This window comes from Saccostrea cucullata, unplaced genomic scaffold (assembly GCF_032062105.1).
Source record: "Saccostrea cucullata isolate Sc308-1 unplaced genomic scaffold, CSIRO_AGI_Scuc_v1 ctg4900, whole genome shotgun sequence".
Lineage (NCBI taxonomy): Eukaryota > Metazoa > Mollusca > Bivalvia > Ostreida > Ostreidae > Saccostrea > Saccostrea cuccullata.
Window position 1 is genome coordinate 38,119 of NW_026936041.1, and position 22,799 is coordinate 60,917.

The window sequence follows — 22,799 nt, forward strand, 5'->3', positions numbered from 1 at the left end:
CCGTGTTCAGAATTGTATGAAAAGCTTTAATTTAAATTTTATTAACTTTATTTCTTTACTTAATTTTGTATTTTTCAAAAATATATTTTTTTTATCAGTTACGCCATATGGGCTTTAACAATTTCAAGTATATCTAAAATTTAATAACAATTTACCAAAAATTCAATCAACCAGTAAATTTAAACCAAGTCCAATATTCTCAGTTAAAAATCACCAAAACCTGACCAAAACTTCCTATAAAATTCCACAAATATTCCAAAACTTCCTAAAAATCCTTAAAATAACTCTGGCTCTTCTTAAAATAAAACTAAAAAGTCATTATTAAACCTAAATTCAAAACGCCCAACCCATACTAACTCCTTACCCCTAACACACGTCCTCTCTAAAGAAACCGACCTAGCAGAAGAACAAAATTTCCTTGAATCTCTCTTTTTTTATACAATAATATGACGTAAGCAGCTAAGTCTATAGAAAGTCTAATAACAACATACAAGACAACTACTCTGAATAAAAGAAATATCCAAATACATTCTTAGATTAGAAAAAGTAGATTAATCTCCATTTAAATCGACAAATAACACAATTAACTCCAAAAATCCTAAAACTATCGTAACTTTTACGATCGGGCTCGATCTACACAATTTACGACCGACAAGATCGTAAACAAATCGACCACTACTGGCACTAGTAGCTGTACCAGTCTATAAACTGCCGATAATCAACTGAAAAGAAGTCCAGCTTCAAGAAAACATGATTTCATCCATAAATCTACGGTTCATCTGCTAAAGAAGACCAATCAAAGTCCCTCAAACATGAAGTAAACTAAAATGATACCACAATTTTACTACTGCTATGATCAGCTGATTTCTACGTAACTCAAAACATGTGCATAAACTATTTCAACTCATGTCAATCACTTAAACTTGTCGATAATCACCTATCAACTACATGCAAAGCATTAATCAGTACATATTTCTGAAATGTCAAATAATTATATCACAAATACAAGATGGATCATCTTAACTGTCCTACAATCTGACAATGTCAACAATAATCAGGTTCAATGAATAACTCTGTATAAAACTAATCTGTCAAATCTCTGGACTGCTACAATATTTAAACATGTAATTACAATTTTATTTATATAAGCACACAAGAATAGTCCAATCCACACTTTGCAGAAGTTGTTTCCTTTTTCGGGGTCAACCAAAAGGTCAAAAGGGAAAGAAACCCGATTTTTCCTCTTTATGCTACCAAATATTTGGATGTGCTGTGAAAAATTCATAGTGTTTAATTTTTTCTTCAATGTGTGGGTATAGCCCCATCTAAGGGCAATCAGTACACAAAAGGACTGGGAGAGTTTTTTAAAGAAAAAAATGACGAAGTTACACACCTGAAAACTACAAAGGCTACTGTATGGATTGTATGGGTTTATCCCCTAGATGGCGGCCAAGGGACAAAACTTTTGAAAAGTGTGGATTTGTCTATTGATAAAAATGCCATAATTTGAAAGCTTTCAACATAATAAAATTCCAGACCTAGCCGGTATGCAAGAAGATTAAAATATTTTAAGCACAATTTCACATCATTTTAACTGTGAACCATTACACATTGTATTCAATTATAATGGTTATCATGAGGGTACTCACTCCTGTTATGTACATCTGACACATTACGCTTAACAATGGAAAACATAATATATGCACCTACCAAGTAGATTGGACCTAATTAAGATGCAGTAAAAAGAATTAGATGCATATAGTGCTTTACCAAGTTGAAAAATGTTATGCTAGTAGTTTACACTTGATAATATTTATTTGAAGTTGGGTAAATCAACCAGAAATATTGGCTTTGAAGAGCTATTGATAGTATTATTTGTAGGGCTGTATCAATATATCGATATATCGATACGTATCAATATTCAAGAAAAATATCGTATGAGGCGAAATAGACACGGCTTGGGCTAGGCTAAGGCAAGGAATCTGCCTGGGTTTTAAAAAAGTTGTCAGGGTTCTGCATGTCCAAGACATGGACTTGGTGTATGAAAGTGAGGAATCCTCAGTCTATCAAACCTGTGTGAGGCACCAAATCTGTGTCCCTGGGAGACGATTTTTAACTCAAGCGTGTTTTGCTTCATACTATTTATTCCTGTCTCATGGCTTTTTACTGAGCATGCTCAATCATAACTTACTTTTTTTGAATATTGAATTGGAGAGTATGATATATCTGTATACCAAATTTTATTTCAGTATTTTAAATGGTTGCGAAGAAAATGAACAGAAACTGCAGATAATTGAAATTTTTCTAAGTCCAAGGGACATAACGCTGCCAAAAGCAGTGTGATCTTAAACAAAACAGAACTTAACCTAGATATTTATGTGATATATCTGTATACCAAATTTCATTTCAGTACATTAAACGGTTGCGAAGAAAATGAACGGAAACTAAGTTGACCGACAGACAGGCAGCAGCAAAGCAATATGCCCTCCCTTCTTCTTAGAGTACAAGATTAAATTGATACAGGGCGGGGTTAGGGTGAGAGTGATAGCACATCATTGAACAAAAGCACTTTAAAGCATGCAATTGCATATTTCTTAAAATATCAAACATATATCAATCTTACATGATTCATAAAGCGTAATTGGTTAATTTTAGCGAATTAAATTGATAATAAAGTGCCACGCCACAGCATGATACGCCCGTCAAAAAATTACACAATTATCTTTAACAGTTTAGACTGCAAGAAAATCACTTCAACCTTGATTCTAAGATTTCCATGATTTTTCCATTTTTTAAAAAAATATTTCTTTATCTATCCCCTATGCTGTAGGCATAATTATAACAAATATTACATAACTGACAGATTTCTATACTGTTTGTGTTAAACTTTGTCAAATGCCGGCCATCATAATAAACAATATCAAATTAGTCTTAACAACTTAATCTATGCCAAATTAATTTTGAAAAGAAAGGCTGGCCATCAAATGACATTTGCTATGACCAGCAGTTCTTCTGTCTAATCCCCAAAGACAGATAAGGCAGCGCTTGATCAGATAGCCTTCCTACATTGAACTACATTAATCTTTGACTGGATGCTTGTCTACTCATTACTCCCTAAATATTAATGGATTTGCAGTTTTTATCCTAAAACACTTTTATAAAATACTCCATGATTTCTTTTAGATTTAATGCCAGACAGGTTTTATATTTAATTAATATGGTCAAGTAGGCATGCTGATTCAACCACACCCCATAAAATTAGTTTTTAATTAATTAATATTATATAATATCAGATTATTAGTTTATTATGCAATATCAAATAAGTTTTAATTACTTTTTATCAAATTCATTTTAAAACTTAGATAGCTAGCCACCAAGAGCTATTTTTAATCTAACAGCTAGGCTGGCTGTCCATTTGCCCAATACCCAAGGGATAACACCAAACCTCCTCACACTAAACTCATTAATTTCTCTCTAATTTGACATGCAACTTTCTGCTATCAAAATTCTTCCTGACCAGTGCTTGATAATTATGCCCATGGGACAAACTGAATTCCTCTCATTAACACTGAAATTTGTTTAAGATTGCTGTAAAGTATATGATGAAAAAATAAGTTTTTACTTGATTTAATACTTTTTAATAAGGATACAACTCTATTTTTTACATTTTTAGGATTACGAAATTTAAAATTTAAAAAACTTAATTTTTAAAAAAATTTCACTAAAATTAAAGGTCACAGTGACCTTGAAATAGGTCGCGACACACCTTCTACCTAAGATGTATACTTTTGCCAAGTTTGATAGCTCTAGGTCTAATAGTTTTCTAGTTATGAGCCGGACAGGATTTTTCCATATTTGGCCATAGCATCTTTATTAAAGGTCAGAGCGACCTACTTTTGGTGCGCGACACACCGTCTACCCAAGAAGTATCAGTTGACAAAGTTTGATAATCCTAGGCCTAATAGTATTGAAGTTATAAGCCGGACACGAATGGACAGACGGACAGACGGACGGACGGACATGAAGCCTATAACATAATACGTCCCGTCTTAAGACGGGCGTATAAAAATTCATGTCTATACAAATTTTACATTATTTCATCATGTTTTTATACTTTTCATTCATTTGTCACATATTAGCAGTATGTATTGCATGTATCATTTAAGGACATTGGCATGTGAGGGTTTTCTAGAGGAAAGAATTTTAATATTTTTTTCACTTATTAAGTTTTAGGCCATATGCAACACACATACCTACTGATAAAATTTCAAGATATTCTTTATTTAAAATTATAGTGACAACAGTTGATAGTAGACAAAAATCAGCATGCATTACCAGGGATATTTAAAATACAATATGAAAAAGATAAAGATAAAAAAAATAAAGAATGATGATGAAAACTCTTGGATATTTGAAGAAAAATATGTAAAAAAAAAAAAAAATACTTAACTTTATTTTAAATGTTTCTATTGTCCAACATGTGTTTTAGAAGAAGTGAACATTAAACCATACCTAGATATTAAAATACACCAATCAGTTCTACCAAAAATTTGGACTCTTCAACTCCATTGAAAAGGACCATGAAGTTCAAACTACATTCAATTTAACAGACATAATGTGATCAGAAAAGCTCAGTTTAGCTTTCAGCTCAGGGGAGCTAAAAAATGGAGGGGTCGATCGACACTGCAGGTCTGTTTCCATTTAAAACTTAATTTTCTACCCATCTTGACCTTGGATTTTGTTAAATTTTTCATGAATGAAATGCGGTTTCAAGCAAAAAAAAAAATAAATAATTAAGAATAAAGAAACATGCTTTCACAGCATTTACTACCTCTTTACAAAATTATTTTTTTCCCACAATTTCTTAAAAAATAGAGTCTGTAGATCCGTAAACCAAAATAATTGAAAAAAAATTGTTCAGAAATTAAGCCTGTGTAGTCTATTAAAAGAAGTACATAAATTTTGATTTTTCTTACATCATCTTGAAAAAAAAAGCAAAATATGAATGTGTTTTGGCAAAACTGATTGACATTTTACTTTTTAAGAATTATTACCTCATATTAATATATAAATAAGTGAAGTAGCCTATTAAAACAAGTTATTTTAAAAAATAACTGGATTCCATCATGCCCCAACTGTACAGGAGGACAGACAGTGTAAAAAAAATTAGGTGAAAAATATTCATAATTTTCTAGACCAGTCAAAATACACAATTTAAAATATTTGAATGTAGCAATATATATCAATTGATTGGTATGTATGATAACATTGTTAAAAAGGTGTAGAATTGTTATTTTCCGGTATAATATTTTGTACCTTTGCATCCCAGGGTTCCTCAAGGTTCAGTATTAGGGCATTTACTATATCTAACTCATCTTCAGCTCAAGTGAGCTTTTCTGATCACATTTTGTCTGAAGTCTGTCTGTCCTTCCGTCTGCTTATAAACTTTTCACATTTTCGACTTCTCAAGAACGGCAATCCAACTTGCCACAAAGCATCCTTGGGTGAAGGGGATTCAAGTTTGTTCAAATGAAGAGCCACACCCTCATTCAAGGGGAAATAATTGGGCGGGGCTACAATGGCCAATCAATGTTTTTATATAGAAATATAAAAATGGACGACCAAAGTCTTACATAGAAATATATGGGAAAATTCTTAAAAAAAAAAAAAAATCAACTCAAGAATAGAAAAGCTTTAATTGATCATATTTGTATATGGATAGTGTAGATTAAAGTTTGTTGAAATCATGACCCTCCGGGGGTAGGGGGGATGGCCAATCAAAATTTGACATACAAATATAAAGGAAAATTCTTTAAAAATTTTATTCTCAAGAATAGCAAAGTCATAAATGATTATAATTTTATGGAAGCATCCTCAGGTAGTGTAGAATTAAAATGGCCGATCAAAGTTTTACATAGACATATAATTCTTTAAAAATCAAGAATAGCAAAGTCATATGGTTAGTCATGGGACTACTTTTGGGAATTTAAAAAATGCTTATTTCCTTTATTTAATCAATTGTTCAATCTTTAAAAATGTGTTGACAAGGGCAATAACACCTGTTTGGGTAACTTCATTCAGGCATTTTCTTTATTGTTCTTCTATTAATTTCCCTGATGTTCACAATCCAAAGTATCATCTGATAAGTAGCAAGTATTTTGGAACGTTCAGCATCATAATTATGCATTTTAACTCAGTTTTTACATAATATATGTATGATAGAGTTTTTAAAAAATGTAAAAATTTTATAGGTTGACATATGTTTCTGTTAAATTATGTCTCCAATATGGCAACCTATACATTTTTAAAATTGTAAATTCAAACTTTATTATAAAATGAAAATAAATTCAACTTTTTAACTTTTAACCATTAAAATTGTAAGGGTGGAAACAACTTAAACAAAAGATCTTCACAAATAAGAACGGTCTATTCAAAGTTATGAAAAGGGGGTAATTAAACCTTGTATTTTAAACTTTCCTTTAAATACAGATAAAAAATCCATCCAAATTAGTGTACTCCATCAGATATTACATATTAATCTTCAAATGCAATGCAATGCATACAACCGATATTAGCAGGAGATACAGAACTCCGATAAATCAATGTCCAATTGACTTATTGAATTATTATTTAATTATTTTTATAACATTTCATGTGTAAAATAAATAAACAGTGTTACAGCTAGGATCTGAAAATGGAGGGGTGCAATAGAAGGGCACTTTTTCGCGATATACGGTGATACCGTTGTCGCAAGTTTTTCTTACATCATGTAAATAGGCGTACCTCATTTCTTCACCCTACTAATGAATATATAATTCCTTTAAATATGATTTAATTGTTTAACCTTATTGATATTAAACTTTATAGCTAGTTTATGTAACAATATATAAATTCTAATTGAAAGGTAATTTTAATTAGAATAAATGTGACTTTTCTTCCATCGATTACTGTACTTCAGTCATTTTCTAGTTTTGATCAGAAATAGAATGTACTATTGATTATCTAATAACAAAGAGTGAAAACGCTAGTAATATTGTAGATTTTACTTTAGGAGATTTTTCTGTTTTTTACAATTAAAGGTGGTGCATATAAGGTTGTTTGTGGTCAAGAGCAATCAGGTAGAACGGTTTTTAAATCAGTAAAATGTCGAAGAAAATGTAACGCAGATAAATACATTTAATAACTTTGACTTGCTTTCTGATTGTCTGATTCACGTTTGATAGCACAGAAGTAGTAAATCAGTGTGTTAATAATTTTAGTAAAACATTATGTGATTTAATTCTGCCATACTGTAAAATTACACAGAGTAATAGATCTATCAATATGAATAGAAATATTAATTCAAAACATACTGAAGATAAACCATGGTTTAATGAAGAGTGTAAGACAAAGTACATAGAATATGAGACAGCTCTAAACCATTTTAATAAGCAGAAATCTACTGATAATAGATTAATATTAGTTAATAAAAAAGCGGCTTACAAGAAAGTTATGAAAAAATGTAGACACAATTATGAGAGACATCAAGGTAATAAAATCGAGTATATTCGGAAGTATAACCCCAAAAAATTTTACAAATTGTTTGAACGTAAGAAAGGGCAAGTAAGTTCAGATTTGCTAACAATTTCTTGAACATTTCAAAATTGCTTGAATGTAATACAGAAAACAATTGGAATAATGAATTTAATTTAGAGAACAATCATCAGTATTGTGAATTAGATCAACAAGAAATTGAATATGCTATTGATAAATTAAATCATAATAAAAGTAATGCAGAAGATTGCATGATTAACGAATTCTTCATCCATTGTAAACAAATACTCATGCCTATTTTATGCATGCTGTTCAATAAAATCTTTACGTCAGGCCATTATCCAGAGAGTTGGGCTACTGGGTGTATAGTGCCAGTTTTTAAGAAAGGGGATAGTAGAATTACACTTGTTAGTTGCATGGCTAAATTATTTACAAGCATATTAAATAATAGACTGATGCATTGGGATAAAGAGTATAAATAACTACAGACGCGCAATTTGGATTCAAGTCAGGTGCAAGTACCATTGATGCAATATTTGTTCTACAGACATTAGTTAACAAATTCTTAAGGAACAAAAGAAAACTTTATTGTTGTTTTGTAGATTATCAAAAAGATTATATCAATAGAATTAACTTGTGGCTTAAAATTATTACTCAGGGTATTCAAGGGAAATTATTTTGTATTATCAAATCTTTATATGATAATATTAAGGCATGTGTAAAATATAATGGTTTACTTACAGAGTATTTCAAAATTACGTCTGGTGTGTTTGAAATTTTATCACCATTATTATTTTATATTTGAATGACTTTGAACGTCACTTTATTACAAATAATTGTCCATCAATCGAACTGCAGATGATAAATATATTTTTACTGATGTATGCAGATGATACTGTTTTGATATCTGACTCAGCTGAGGGTTTACAAAGTATGTTGGATGCATTATATACATACACAACGGAGTTCTAACTGTTAATGTTGAAAAAACAAAAATATTAATTTTTCGCAATAGTCGTAAAATACTGGAAAATGAACGTTGGATATACAACGGTTGCAATGTTGAAGTTGTTAATCAGTTTAATTATCTAGGTATGTTATTTAATTATAATGGAAAATTTACTGAAACACAGAAACATTTTTTAAAAAAGCTATGTATGGCGTAAATAGTAAAATCAGGGATTTGCATTTTAACGTAGAAACACAATTAGCTGTATTCGAACTTATGTTAACAGTGTTATGATATTGAAGTATGGGGATTTTCAAGACATAGAAAATGTTCACTTGAATTATTGTAGTTTTGACAAAGCACTAGTATGATGCAATTTACTGTGAATCAGGTAGATTTCCACTTATACTTGAAAGGAAAAAGAAAATTTTGAAATACTGGGTGAAATTAAAAAACAGTGAGAATTGTATATTACAAGCATTATCAAGATATGGTTGAAAATAATGATGAATGGATTGTAAACATTAAGAAGGAATTCCAAAGGCTTGGTTTAGCTGACATGTATAATAGTGATTGTATTAATAATAATACTCTGAACATTATATTTCAAAGAATGTATGACTGTTATAAACAAGAAATTATGGCAAGAATTTGTAATTCTCCTAAATATTTTCTATTTCAACATTTAGTGGATAATGTTGCATTACAGACTTATTTAAGAAAACCATTGCATTCTAAGTATAGAATACCAATCAGTCGTTTAAGGTCAGCTCATGATTTAAGAATTTAATATTAGAAAATGTGAAATATGTAGGTCTAGAGGACGAATTTCATTTTGTATTAAAATGTCCTCGATATGAAGAACTTAGAATTAAATATATTAAGTGTTATTATTTTAAAAAACCATCAGTATTTAAATTAGTACAGCTATTGAGTTCTACAAATACTAAAGAACTATGTAACCTGGGCAAATTTTTGTATTTTTCTCATCAAGTAAGAAATGATGTTCTAAATAATAATTAAATGATATTGTTATGCAATTATTACATGTATATTGTATAGCCTGTACAAATCTTATGTATGAATATTGTTTACCTATGAGATGTAATGTCCCCGGTTCAAATAAAATACTGAAATACTGAAATGAAATGTAATGTAGTACAAATAATAATTTGTGTAAACTATCTAATGTCTCACATTTAATATTACAGTACATGAAGATCTAAATGTACAGTGTTTTATTACTGAATTCAAAATTGCTTAAGTTTGTATTTTGCAAACTACTTGAAATTAAATATATAGTAACAATATTTTTTTAATCATGAATACCATTTTCTTACATATTTTTCACAAACAACAGCAATTTAAAAGCAGGTCATCGTGACCTACTTTTTGAATTTTATGGCTAATCTTTTCTAAAACATTTAATCCCATTATTTCAGACACCGAGAGGTTTAGAATCACAAAATCTTGTAAGTTAATGCATCTTGGGGCCTTAAAACATATTTATCAAAAAGTAGGTCACTTTGCAGGCATTTGTTTCCAAATCATTTAAAACGCATATTTTGAATACTATTAGACCCATGATCATCAAACTTTGTTAGTTGATGTATCTTGGGTTTTCGGAGATTAATGACCAAAAAGTAGGTCATGGTGACCCACTTTTGACATTTTATGTCTATATTTAAGTATCTCAGGTACTTTTTGGCTTAGAATCATCTAAGCTTTGTCAGTAGATGCATCTTGTGTTTTCAGAGAATGACGATCAAAAAGTAGGTCACGGTGACCTACTTTTGACATTTTATGGCTATATTTAGATATTTTAGGTACTTATTTGGTTTAGAATCATCAAACTTTTTTATTTGATGCATCTTGGGTTCTCGGAGAAGGATGAAAAAAAATTAGGTCATTGTGACCTATGTGTGACATTTATGGCTATATTTAAGTATTCTAGGGTACTTATTGGCTTATAATGGCTAAACTTTGTCAGTTGTTGCACCTTGGGTTTTTCGATAATGTTGACCAATAAGTAGGTCACTGTGACCCACTTTTGAATATCTCAAGTACTTATTGGCTAAGAATCACCAATCTTTTTCAATTAATGCATCTTGTGTCCTCAGAACATTTCAATCAAAAAGTAGGTCACGATGACCTACTTATAGTATTTTATAGTTTACATTTAAATATCTTCAGCTCTAACTGGCTAAGAATCATCAAACTTTGTCAGTTGTTGCTTCTTAGGTCTTGGATGGATTGTATAGTTTATCAGAAGAGCAATTCAAGGCCCTTGGGCCTCTTGTTGATAGTATTTTATTAGACAGTATTTATAAGCTTTATGATAAAGTGACAGATACTAATTATTTGTGCCTGGATCGATAGATCCTAGGCGTATATTGTTTTTGTTCTGACTGTTTGTTTGTCCGCAAAATTTAACATTCGCCATAACTTTTGAACAATGAAAGGTAGAGACTTATTTGGAATGCATACTTCACTAATTCAGACCTCAAATGACACCAACGTCAATGACCTTGTGACCTTGACTGTGAATTATCTACATGCTAAAAATAGCTTTTTTATCTGCAAACTTACTTTCTTCTCCATGAATTTTGAACCCTGAAAAATAGAGACTTTATGCATACTTCACTAATCAAGTTCTTTCAAATGACACCAAGGTCAATAACCTGGTAACCTTGACTGTGACCTATAGACTAAAAATAACTTTTCAGTACCTTCCCCTTAACCTTTTAACCAAAAAAGATAGAGACTTCATATTTGGTTTGCAAACTTAACTTATCAAGCTCTTTCAAATGACAGCAAGATCAATGACCTTATGACCTTGACTGTGACCTATAGGCTAAACATATCTTTTTTCATACCTTCACCATAACTTTTGAACCATAAGCTGATAAGAGATAGAGACTTCATAGTTGGTGTGCAAACTCCACTTATCAAGTTCTTTCAAAAGACACCAAGATCAATGACCTTGTGACATTCACTGTTACCTTAGGCTAAAAATAGCTTTTTCGAAATTTTGTTGCCACCCGGCTCATAGTGTTTCACAAACACATCTTGTTTTTTTTCTCCATTTCTTTTTGAGAAATCTGTTTAAATAGAATCTACGGGTATTTTGTACTACCTTAATTTTTTTAGGCTGATGCTGGGGAAGAAGATGTCACTGTTCAGATTTCACCCATGAGGTTTTATGTAACTGACGATGCTTTCAAGTACCTCCATGGATTAGATGTGAAGGAATTTGTCGATGAATTCCACCTCCTTCTGAAAAGAAGTCAGCTGAGGACATTAGGTAAGTTTGCTCTAGTATTTAGGAGTAAAAGCTTTAACTGACAGGAAAGGTGTACATGTATAATCAAGTCTCACACATGTATCAGATACATAACAAAAATATAATCTTCTTTACAAAAAAGCATAATATTGAGCATGACTCAATTGATAAAGTGTTAATATCTGTTGATATATAGAATAAATTAAGGGATATGTTTTGTCATAAATGTGCATGAATTCAAATACATTGCACTTTAAAAATTATTAGGATAGTTCATTCAGAGGAGCTATTCTTGATCAACAAGATCATGCAATTCTAATGATTCTTGATATTGGCTCTAGAAATAAGTGTAAATCATTTAGAGGTCCAATGAATAGAAATTTCAGATATTTACTACAGAACCTAGAAAATAATTACAATTGTAATAAATGTATGGCATATTTCAATAACATTTTAAATAAAAAAAAAGTTTATTAAATTTTTTATATTTTACTCTGTGCAATAGTGAACAAAAATTTATACAACCATGCATGAAAGAAATATTGGCCAATCATTAAGATGATAAGGTAGAAAAAAAAATTGGATGATGCGGATTTAATTTTTTCCTCCAATTTTAGGCCCATCAGAGGTTCCAAAAGCAAGGCAAAGAAGCCAGTACAAGCATACCCGTACTTTCTGGGAAGAAGTGGAGGTAAGAACATTGAAATATTCTGAGATTACTTTACCATGTGATACAAAGTTGGTTGTGGGAGAGGGTCATAGTTATCAGAATGCCAATCTGTCTGTCTGTTTTCTGTTTGTACAATATTATAATATATGAAACAAGCAATGTATAAGAATACAAAAGAATTTTAAGAAAGGGTACTGTCAACTTTAGATAAAGGATAGAAATTTTAATTTATGAAGTATGAACATCAAACATTTGTAAAAATGTCTGAAAATTTCAGAATAGAGTGAAAGCCTGTAATTGGTACTCATTTCCTCCTTTACCACTTTATTCAAATGAATGTTACCTTGATATAATCTTTATTGCATAGAACCATCATGAATCTCTTTTATTATGATCAGATAGATATTTGAGGACCCCCCCCCCCCCCCCCCCCCCCCCCCCCCAACAACAACAACAACAAAAAAGATTGGCTTTGCCAATCAATTTAAAGGTGTACTCTGACATTTTGTTAATGTAACTATTTGAAAACCCTGAACAAAATTAAATTTTAGATGCATAATTACAAATTTAAATGCAAAATTTGCAATTTACAGTAACTAAGGTTTTTATTGTGCATTTATGAACTATCATGCTAGATTTTTTATGCATGAAATAATGTACATTGTACATGTATATGCTAGTTGATTGTAGTGTATAAATACTATAGCCTACCACTCGTAAAAGCTAAAAGCAGGTGACACATGTATTCCTTTGAAGTCTCTAGTTTATAATTACACAAACATGATATTTTTTGTATGAATGCAGAATTGGTCAATAATTCTTATATCTTTATTCAGCTTCTTAGAAATCTCCATCCAGAGAAGGGGTTGCTGGGAGAAGATGAAATGCTCAACACAGCAGCTAAAGAATGGAGACGGCAGGCAGAGTCTGCTTTGAATGTTCAGGAAGTATGTGACATGTTAGATTTTTTATGTTTTTTCTTGGTGATAAAAAGTGTAATATTAGGTATCAGTCATCTTTAATGAAATGGAATCAATAAACTGAATAGGTAAATTCATAAGTGTTTTTTTCTTAGTGATAAAAGGTGTAATATAAGCTATCAGTCTAGCAATAACTCTTCTTTAATAATATGGAATCAATAAACTGAATTTGTAAAGAATTCTTCTGTGGTGATATTATCTGTTAATATCATTTTAAATCTATCCTAAGGGTCATCTTGGAGGTCTGCTGAAGGAGGCAATTGCAGTTGCGTGTCTCAGCCAGCGCTGTTTTCTTTGGGCCGAGTCTGTGACCAAGGCTTATGCTTCCTGGAAGCTGAAGAACCAGAGCAACAATAAAGTTAACCGTATGCTGTTCGTGCAACTCCCAGGTCTACGAGACGAAGAGATGGTGTTCCACCTGCTACAGTCGTTCAGGAGTGGGGAGCTGAACAAACTGGAGTTTAATGAGAAGTTGAAGGAAGCAAAGGTGAGTGAATATTTTTTTTTCAGTAAAAAATCGTTGCTTCGTAAGAGCTTTCACTTTATAAAATACCTTGAAAGAGTGAAGCCATTTCTAATTTTGTGAATTGAGCAAATACAACGAAAGTGTATTTCAATGTATATTTGTTTAATGGACTTTTGGGCTTTAATACTGTCCATGCATATATTTAATCATATAATTACCAGAATAATACAAAAATGTATCATGATTACAAAGACTCGGTATGAATGTGACTTTTCTTAAATCTATTAACAGGTAGCAGCAAGCAGAGGGAAAAAAAGACAGTTGCCAGCATTAAATGACTCAGAGGTATTTTTAATGAAGAATTTTTTTTTTTTCAAATTATATATATATCATGGTTAATAAATAAAATATAAATATGTTTTCCAATTTTTAAAGAAATTGCAAAAAGTAGTTTAATTGATAAAGGGAGTTCTTGTTATGAATTATTGTGATTAATTGATTGATTTTAAAAGTATATTATGATTAATAAATAAAATATAAATATATTTTATCTAATTTTAAAGACGGACTCTGGAAGTTTGAAAAGAAGAAATGCCCTTCTTGAAGCCCGGATCGTGACCCTCCAAAGAGAGATGGCAGATCTTAGAGACAAACTGGTAGGTGGTTTTTGAAGCCACTTATTAAGATTGTAACAATAGTTTCTACATTTTCATTTTGTAAATAAACATCAGTGGTATTCTACCTAAATATTTGAATATGAAATAAATTGCTTTGAAAAGTAAGATATACTACTATGTAGATATATTATTAATAAATTTGTGTGAAATTTAATATTTTTTTTAAAAAAAATGTTTCAGAGAACACCCGAGACACCTGCAACGGATGTTTATGTAAGTACAGCTAGTAATAATCTCAGAATTCTTGTATAAATGAGTGAGAGTTTCAGTTAAGTCTATGCAATCTGATAGAGGTCATTCAAATATGACATCACATCGAGGAATGAGTTAACTATGTGCACTATTCTTTGATTTATATGTAATAACAAGAGGTCAACATATAAAGTTGTAAAAAAAACTACGTGTGTGCTTTTTGTGAACATGATTTGTATTTTTTTAATTTTTTTCTTTTTTATTTTAACAGACCTTTCACGGAAGTGATGATGAAGATGCTTCGCTTCCATCAGTGACCCCACCAAGAAGTGTAAGTTGATTTTCCATTATAATCAACATATTGCTTGATTGATTCTTTACGCCAAAATATTATAAAAGATTGGGTTTAAATAACTAAAACTTTAGATAGACTAAGTATTTTTGGGGATATGCTGATAGCCATGATTTCTTTATTATGTTAACATGCCAAACTCTGTAATGATGTTTTTCCTTTTTTTATTTATCATATCTATAGGAAGATGAAGAAGAGGCCCTCCAGACAAATGAGGTATGGATTTTGAAAATAATTTCTTAAATCATAATTGATTTCATTTTTCCTCAAAATACAATACTGGAACTATTGCCGTTTACAATTACATGTATTAGCAACTTCAAAAGAATCTATAGATTGTGTAATCATTTCTTTTATCAAATAGTAGAATAAATATCTACAATGTATAAAAAAAATAGTAGGATAGATATGTATAAAAGAAGGAAATTGATTATTTCTTTTTTTTAATTTTATTAATCATACATGAACTTTAGTAGGAAAATAAAATCTGAATATTCACATTTTGTTGCAGACTGATTCTGAGGAAGAACCTTTGTCAGATGACAGTATATCTCTTCTGTTACCGACCATCACTTACTCACGGTAAGAAATCAAGTAAATGTTTAAACAAATATACGATTTCTTTATGCAATTTAATTAAGTCTTAAAGAAAGATAAAATATCATTTGAATTATTTGTTTATGTAATGTAATTAAGTCTTAAAGAAAGATAAAATATCATTTCTTTCATTTGTTTTTACTACACAAAGTAATAATTCTCCTTTAATGCTTGAGTCGTTTACTCTTTACAGGAATATTGGGAAGAGGGTGTGCCAAGAAGAAACAGAACACAGAAACGTATGTGATTTTTTTGTTACGTACAATATACAAATATTTGTGGTGCATTGCTTTTATAAGTTGAATAGAAAACGTTATCATATTACCTAAACTGATAAAAGGTTTTATGATGAAAATTTGTTCCATTAAATGAGGTTATAAAATGAAAATAAATGATTGAAGAACTTGGAAGTATTTGAAATGTAATCTTTTTTGTTTAAAAATTCATTAAAAATGCATTATTCTTTTTAAGGGTCCCGAAGAAAACGGCTCAAAGACGGATGAGTCAAATGAGGTATATATTTCACTGATCATTGAAAATTTCATTGCATCTTATACCTAGTTGACTAAAGAAATGCAGATAATCAACTGGGATATTATTAAAAAAAATTATGGAGAACAATTTGTTGAAACTTTTATGAAAATCACTATGCATTCAAGATATCAAAGATAAATAAGCAAAACTAGTACTCTTCCTTTTTATTTGCAGTTTAGTACATGATTTTCTTGGTCTTTTTTCAGAGAGTTCTCCTGGATACCCTCTCCAGATTGGACGAACGGCAGGGAGAAGTAAGTAAAGTTTACTGAAAACTTTTATCTGCGTTGAAGGAACAAAGGAGATAAACAAAGCAATAACTGATATCTTGAAGGGCATTAAAGTTATAAGTATTTACCAAACAGTTTCAACTTTGAATTACAGGAATGTCAGCATGTTGAGGAAGAAGAAGGCGCTGGAGGAAGGTTTTTCACCGACGATGAGGTAAACACACTCAGAATAAAAAGCAAGGCTTGCACTTTTTCTAAATTTGGTTTAAAGGGGTAAAACACAATGCAATAATAATGTGACATCACAGTATGTGTATGTATTTTTTATTTCTCCAATGATATCAAACAATAATTTCTGTGAAACGATTAATTTTTCATAAACAGTTCTCAGACGTTTTGAAATTCCATTTGTATTTTGCTATACTAAAACTGGTATAATTGTCATTGTAGTTCTCTAATCTGCAGCCAGCATTACCAGTTTGGGCCCAAGATGATGGGGAATGGTAAAGACTTTCACCTCTTTAGCTTACCTGATTGATTATTTATGTTACGTAGTACAAATGTGCAAACAATTTCTAATATAACTATTTCATGAAATTATCAAAATTTGATTCATATTGCAATGTTGTATGAATGTGCAAATAATTTCTTGTAAAAGTACCTATCAAACTGATTTTTTTTTTTTTACATATTATGAACATATCAATTTTTTAACTTATTGTTGGCAATGTTGTATTGCTAAAAATCCTTGTGGAAATCTCTATTGAAATGAATATATAAAACCAGGCGTATAATGTAAAATACAGGCGTACACGAGGCGTAATCCTCCCGTATTTTTGGCCGAAATATGCAAATGAGTACGCCTGGAAATTCAAAATACGCCTGGAAATTTTAAAAATAGAATTACGCCTAGATTTCAAGCATACCCTTAAAAATACGCCTGCAAAATAAATACGCCCGTATAAAAGAAAATTGCAACATGAATTAAATATTAATTATATTACAGAATGGGAGCTACAACTATAGGTAAAGTACAATCAACTTTAGTCAAAGATTCCTATCAAACTGATTTTTTTTTTTTTACATATTATGAACATATCAATTTTTTAACTTATTGTTTCCATTCCAAAGGTTCAAGGCCAAAGTTGTGAAGAGTGGTAGCAAGGGGGTGAAAGTCCACTACATTGGATATGGCAAACAACATGAAAAGACCCTCGGGAAGACAGAAGTCAAGACATACCGCTTTGTAAGTAATTTATTCATCATTGAAATTCAAGCGCATTTCCATTTTACTCATGCGAGAAGAATCAAATCATTACATTTTATAAGAAAAACATTTAATTGTAAGTATTTATGATATTTAAAATGAACTTTCCTGTTCAACTTTCCTGTTCAATATTTTGTTTGGTGTCTCACATTCTGTTCAATTGTAAACATACTTTTAGTACTGGGCCACAAAAGCTGGTAAAAATTTAATCAGAATTTTTAAATAATTTCAAAGAAAAAAGACATAATGAGTCTCTCAGGAGAAGCAGGACTAATTAGTTACAAAAGAGAGGGAAAAGTCTTAAGGGTCTCTATGAAATACATCTAAATAAGAATAATTGATATGAAAGAGGAAATACTGTAATTTAATATCAATTATTTAATTATTCAACGTACTAAAGAAATGTATCATGATGATATTCATTTTTGATTTCAGTCGGTTGGAGAACGAGTCAGGGCCAGGTGGGAAGATGGCCACCTGTACCGGGGGACCGTGAAGAGATCGAAAGAAAAAGGTATCCCTTTTATTACACTTTTTGTAGTTGAAGGTATTTCCATATATTTGCTATATTTTTATGCCCCCGGATCGGGGGTATATTGTTTTTGTCCTGTCTGTCTGTCTATCTGTTTGTTTGTTTGTTTGTCCCCCAACATTAACCTAGCCCATAACTATTGAGTGGTTGGGGCTATGGCTTTCATAATTCATAGGTGTGTTACATGTGACATGACCTTTCTTTGGGTACCACCAAATTTGACCTCCTGACCTTGACCTTGGAGATTGACCTACTTTTACAAAAAAATACCAGTTTAACTTTGGTTTAACTTTGGCCATAACTTTTAAACAGTTGAAGCTAGGGCTTTCATCCTTCACATGTATATTTATTTTGACAAGATCTTTCACGGTAGAAATATATTTGACCTTGACATAAGAGTTTGACCCACTTCTTAAAAACATTAACCTTGGTCATAACTTTTGGAACATTTAAAAGTAGGGCTTTTATATTTCACAGGTGTAATTCTTGTAAGACCTTTCTTTGGGTACCACCATGTTTGACCTCTTGACCTACTTTTACAAAAAAAAATACCAGACTAACCCAATCAATAATTGTGTTACCACAGGGGGCATAGTGTTTCACAAACACATCTTGTTTCATCTTTAATTTTCTATTACATATTTTACAGTGTACACCATCCTCTTTGATGATGGAGTGACCTGGGACACAGAGGATGTGACCTTTTAAGGATCTCTGAAGGTAAAAAAAAATTCAAATGTAATTTAAATTAACATATATTAAAATAAAACATCCATCCTGGATTTTAAGGCCATATAATTTCTATCAATCAGACCATTACAAGAGTATATATCTACCAGAATTTAAAACCATTATTCTTAATGATAGCATAATTTTTTTAAAACAAATTAAAAAGAAGAAACCTGTAACTGTATATGGAATTTAATATTTTCAGATTTAACATACCCAGGAGCTTCTCAACTCCTTACAAAGCCACACCTGTGCCTGAATGTTTGCTGCTTTGATAAAAACTTTTCTGTTATTTATTTTTAATGGATGTATTTATTTATATGATATGGAAAAACTGTGATTAAAACTTTATATGATATTCTTTTGGGGTTTTATTTAAAAATCTGATGACTTCAAATTGTAAAGGTATCATTAAAAGAGCTGAATCTGGACTAAAAGATGCAATATTTGCACTTTAGATTTATTGACACTTTGATTCAATGCAAAAAAAAAAAAGTAAAATTACCATCGGGTTCGAAATGTCAAAAAAATAAAACCCACCAAACCACAACATTGGGGGCCAAGGCAAAGTAAAAGAATTATGAACTTAAAAAAGTCAGCTACTGATCTAAAGTCGTTGTTTGATTCAAATACATTATAATTAATGATGAAGGGCTGTTGCCTCTTGGAGCATAGAGCAGAAAATTTGAGTAGAGGTGAATTCTGACTTGATAACGTTTTTTTTTTTAACTTGAACAGTATCTGGCCATCATTTATTTTAGACATAATTTTATTTTTCCACCATAATGTTTCATTGAAAATGCATTTTTCTAAAACATTTTTGTATCATTTGATGTTCATTTATTGACTTATATTTTGACTTATCTTAAATGGTTTTTTTTTTCTGATATGACATGTAGCTCAAGTGTGAAATAGGAAAATTGAGACTCTATAAACTCATGAAAGTACTAGAAACATGAGTCAGAAATCAAAATAATTTTAGGTAAGGATTTTTTGTATTCACAATTTCATAATTTTTTCGCAACACCTTATGGATCATTAGACAACAATTTAAAAATTTTCTGCATGATTCACTAAAAAACATGGAAATTGAAATTAAATTTTTAACAGAAAAATGGATTTCACTGAAATTTATAGTGTAAAAATGCAATTATGACTCACTTATGGCCAGATACTGTAGGTAAAGCATAATTATGTTAAATGAAACCTTGAAGAACAATGTTGTTTGGAACAAATTTGGGAAAGTTTCGTTTAAAAACTTTGTGTGTTTTCATTTACTCTAAAAGGAAAAAAAAATTGACTTTATCCCACATTCAAGTACTGGTGGGAGAAAATATCCTATACAGTAGAATGTATGGGATAAATCCTATGCTTGGCAGTATGTGGGAGAAAATATCCCACTGATGAGTGTTCGTGGGATTTATCCCATGATTACAATTCCATGGGAGAAAAAATCTCAGATGGGAGAAAAAATCTCAGATGGGAGAAAAAATCCCATCTGGGAGAAAAAATTTTTTCTCCCATCTGAGATTTTTTCTCCCATGGGATAATGGTGGGATAATTGGTGGGACTGAAAATCCCACCATTCTCCCATGGGATTTTGATATTTGGGACTTAATATTTCTCAAACTAGATAAGCTTGTTAGTTCAACATGAGATTATGTGCTACTGCTAGAAAATCCCACCAAGTAATATTAATGTTTTTTTGATATCGCAATTGGAAATGGTAGTAAAAATGGTAGTAAAAAGTCCGGACTATGTCGTGTCCGGAGTTAAATGTCGCACTAAGCGACAAAAGCAACCTGCGGCTAGACCATTTATTCTTGGCCAGGAAAACATCAACTTACACTCAGAGAATGTTTATGCTGGGGTCGTCCTTACTGATAGGTTGCGAAATGATACAGCAATTACACAAGCATGCAGGAAGGGCAAGCGCATATTAAACTCGCTGATCAACATAGGAGTTCATGATCAGGGTATACATCCCATGACCAGCGTTAAACTATGGAAAACAGTTGTCATGCCATCGATCTTGTATGGATGCGAATTATGGGATGTGATCTCTAAAAAGTCGATCGAAGAGCTGGAAATTGTACAGAGATACGCGGCCCGTCGAATTCAAGGATTTGACCAAAGATCACCTACTCTGTGTACCATCTTTTCCCGTGGCCTGGTTGAAATGAAAAGGAGTATAGATAAAATCAAGTTGATGTTCTTGAAGAGACTTTGTACAACAAGCTATTCCCTGTTCTGCAAAAAGCTTTTCATTGCAAGGTTGTGATCTTTTGGTTCGACGATACCAAGACCGAAGCGTGGATTCCTGGCTGATATTCACTCCATAATGAGGGGTTACAGCATTGATTTCTTTTTCAGGGAGTATCTTTTGAATCGTGACGTTCCACCAAAATACACCTGGAAGCAATTCGTAGGAACTGTAGTTGACACTGCTGCTGAACGTGAGTGGAGGGAGAACTTGAATCAAAGAAAAGAGCTTCGCAGATATGCAGAAATACATGAAAATTTATCAACTCATCCCCTTTGGCTACTCGGTTTGAAGCTTCCGAAACACACATGGAAATTAGCCTCAGTAATTAGACTCTCGTCTGACGGCCGACATCGTTAAAGAGGAGGTTAACTGCAAATTGTGTACGCGTACAACAAGTGATATTGCATTTCATTTTCTCCTTGAATGTCCAACGCTATTTGCTAGCAGAGACAGCTTGATGGACGAAATAGTAAACGCGATAAATGTCCAATCTTACGTTAATCTCACAAATAATAGTGACGACGTAATCGCTGATACCATTCTTGGATCAAGGCGTGGTTCTATCGTATCTGAGGAGGAGTGGGAAATGTTTATGATTGCTGTTGCAACTGGCGTTGCGCGAATGATGACAGAAATGAACACTCACTTACATGAAGTATAAAACTTCAAAAAATTGATAAATTATGTACATAGTGTTTAAATTATGGACAGTAACTTGCGTAATTGAGAAATTGTGTATATATTTCCACATTTTTGTTTCAAAGTTCAAATATTGTTACATACTTAATAGTTTGATGCATTGATCTCTGCAGCAGAGGAAATAAAGAATGTCTGTCTGTCTATGCAAATCATGTATATTTTTTATCAAGTCTTTGTCAATTAAACAGGATTGTCAATGAGTTCTAATTGTCATTTATGTACATGCATGTATATTGATGAATTAATTAGCAGAACCAGACATAAGGTAGATATCATCTGAGTACAGACTTTGAAATAAAATTTATATTCATGTAACACCAAAGAGAAATTTCAATTAATACTGTCAAGCACATACTCAGAGTTCAAATTCTTGGTCAGGCCATCTTTCAAAAAAATGTTTGATTGCCCTGTCCCAACCAACTGGCTGAAATGACCCATAACTTTTTTTTAATCTCCAGGAATCAATTTTTTCGGGGGTATTCTGGAGAATAAATTAATAAAATTTATAATTAAATTTTCTGAGAATAATTTTCTCACCTACCTACCAACTTAATCCTGAGTTGGGAGAGGGCAAGTGAACACTATTTTCAAGCTGCACATAGCCTCACAAGCATCGTTTTTTTTTCTGTAAAGTCATGTACTGCTTAAAATGTGAACATAATTTGAAAATTTCTGTTTCCTTAATTCCTAGAAGATTATCATCTAAGTAATTGTGTTTAAAACCGTAGGCCATGATTAAAATATTTTTGTTTGATGTACTTTGACACATATTTTTCAAGAAGGGTAGGTAGGTAGCTTTTTTTGGGCTTAATAGTATTGATCAAATTGATATTAAAGTGTCAT

General features: G+C 31.3%; 1 protein-coding gene across 2 annotated transcripts; it reads left to right on the forward strand.

The window, feature by feature from the left end:
* The first annotated feature begins 733 nt into the window (after positions 1–733).
* LOC134244645 (uncharacterized) lies at positions 734–19,341 on the forward strand. 2 transcript variants are annotated; one of them, XM_062726900.1, is made up of 20 exons: positions 734–817; positions 11,633–11,786; positions 12,383–12,456; positions 13,272–13,382; positions 13,645–13,902; positions 14,173–14,226; positions 14,445–14,537; positions 14,739–14,771; positions 15,022–15,081; positions 15,286–15,318; positions 15,614–15,684; positions 15,893–15,938; positions 16,171–16,212; positions 16,440–16,487; positions 16,618–16,677; positions 16,914–16,966; positions 17,595–17,709; positions 18,166–18,244; positions 18,912–18,982; positions 19,197–19,341. In XM_062726900.1, exons 2-19 carry the CDS (start codon positions 11,675–11,677, stop codon positions 18,968–18,970), a joined length of 1,401 nt encoding a protein of 466 aa, XP_062582884.1. In that variant the 5' UTR covers positions 734–817; positions 11,633–11,674; the 3' UTR covers positions 18,971–18,982; positions 19,197–19,341. The 2 variants fall into 2 exon arrangements, with proteins under 2 accessions (XP_062582884.1, XP_062582885.1); XM_062726901.1 differs by lacking the exon at positions 734–817 and having other exon boundaries at positions 10,711–11,786; positions 14,173–14,218; positions 14,443–14,537.
* Positions 19,342–22,799: the final 3,458 nt, after the last annotated feature.

Bases quoted from the DNA above. Each gene is read 5' to 3' on its own strand.
- LOC134244645 (XM_062726900.1), top strand. From the start codon at position 11,675: ATGAGGTTTTATGTAACTGACGATGCTTTCAAGTACCTCCATGGATTA. The intron at 15,082-15,285 runs GTAAGTTGATTT...TCATATCTATAG, and splicing joins CAGTGACCCCACCAAGAAGT to GAAGATGAAGAAGAGGCCCT. The intron at 16,967-17,594 runs GTAAAGACTTTC...TCCATTCCAAAG, and splicing joins GCCCAAGATGATGGGGAATG to GTTCAAGGCCAAAGTTGTGA.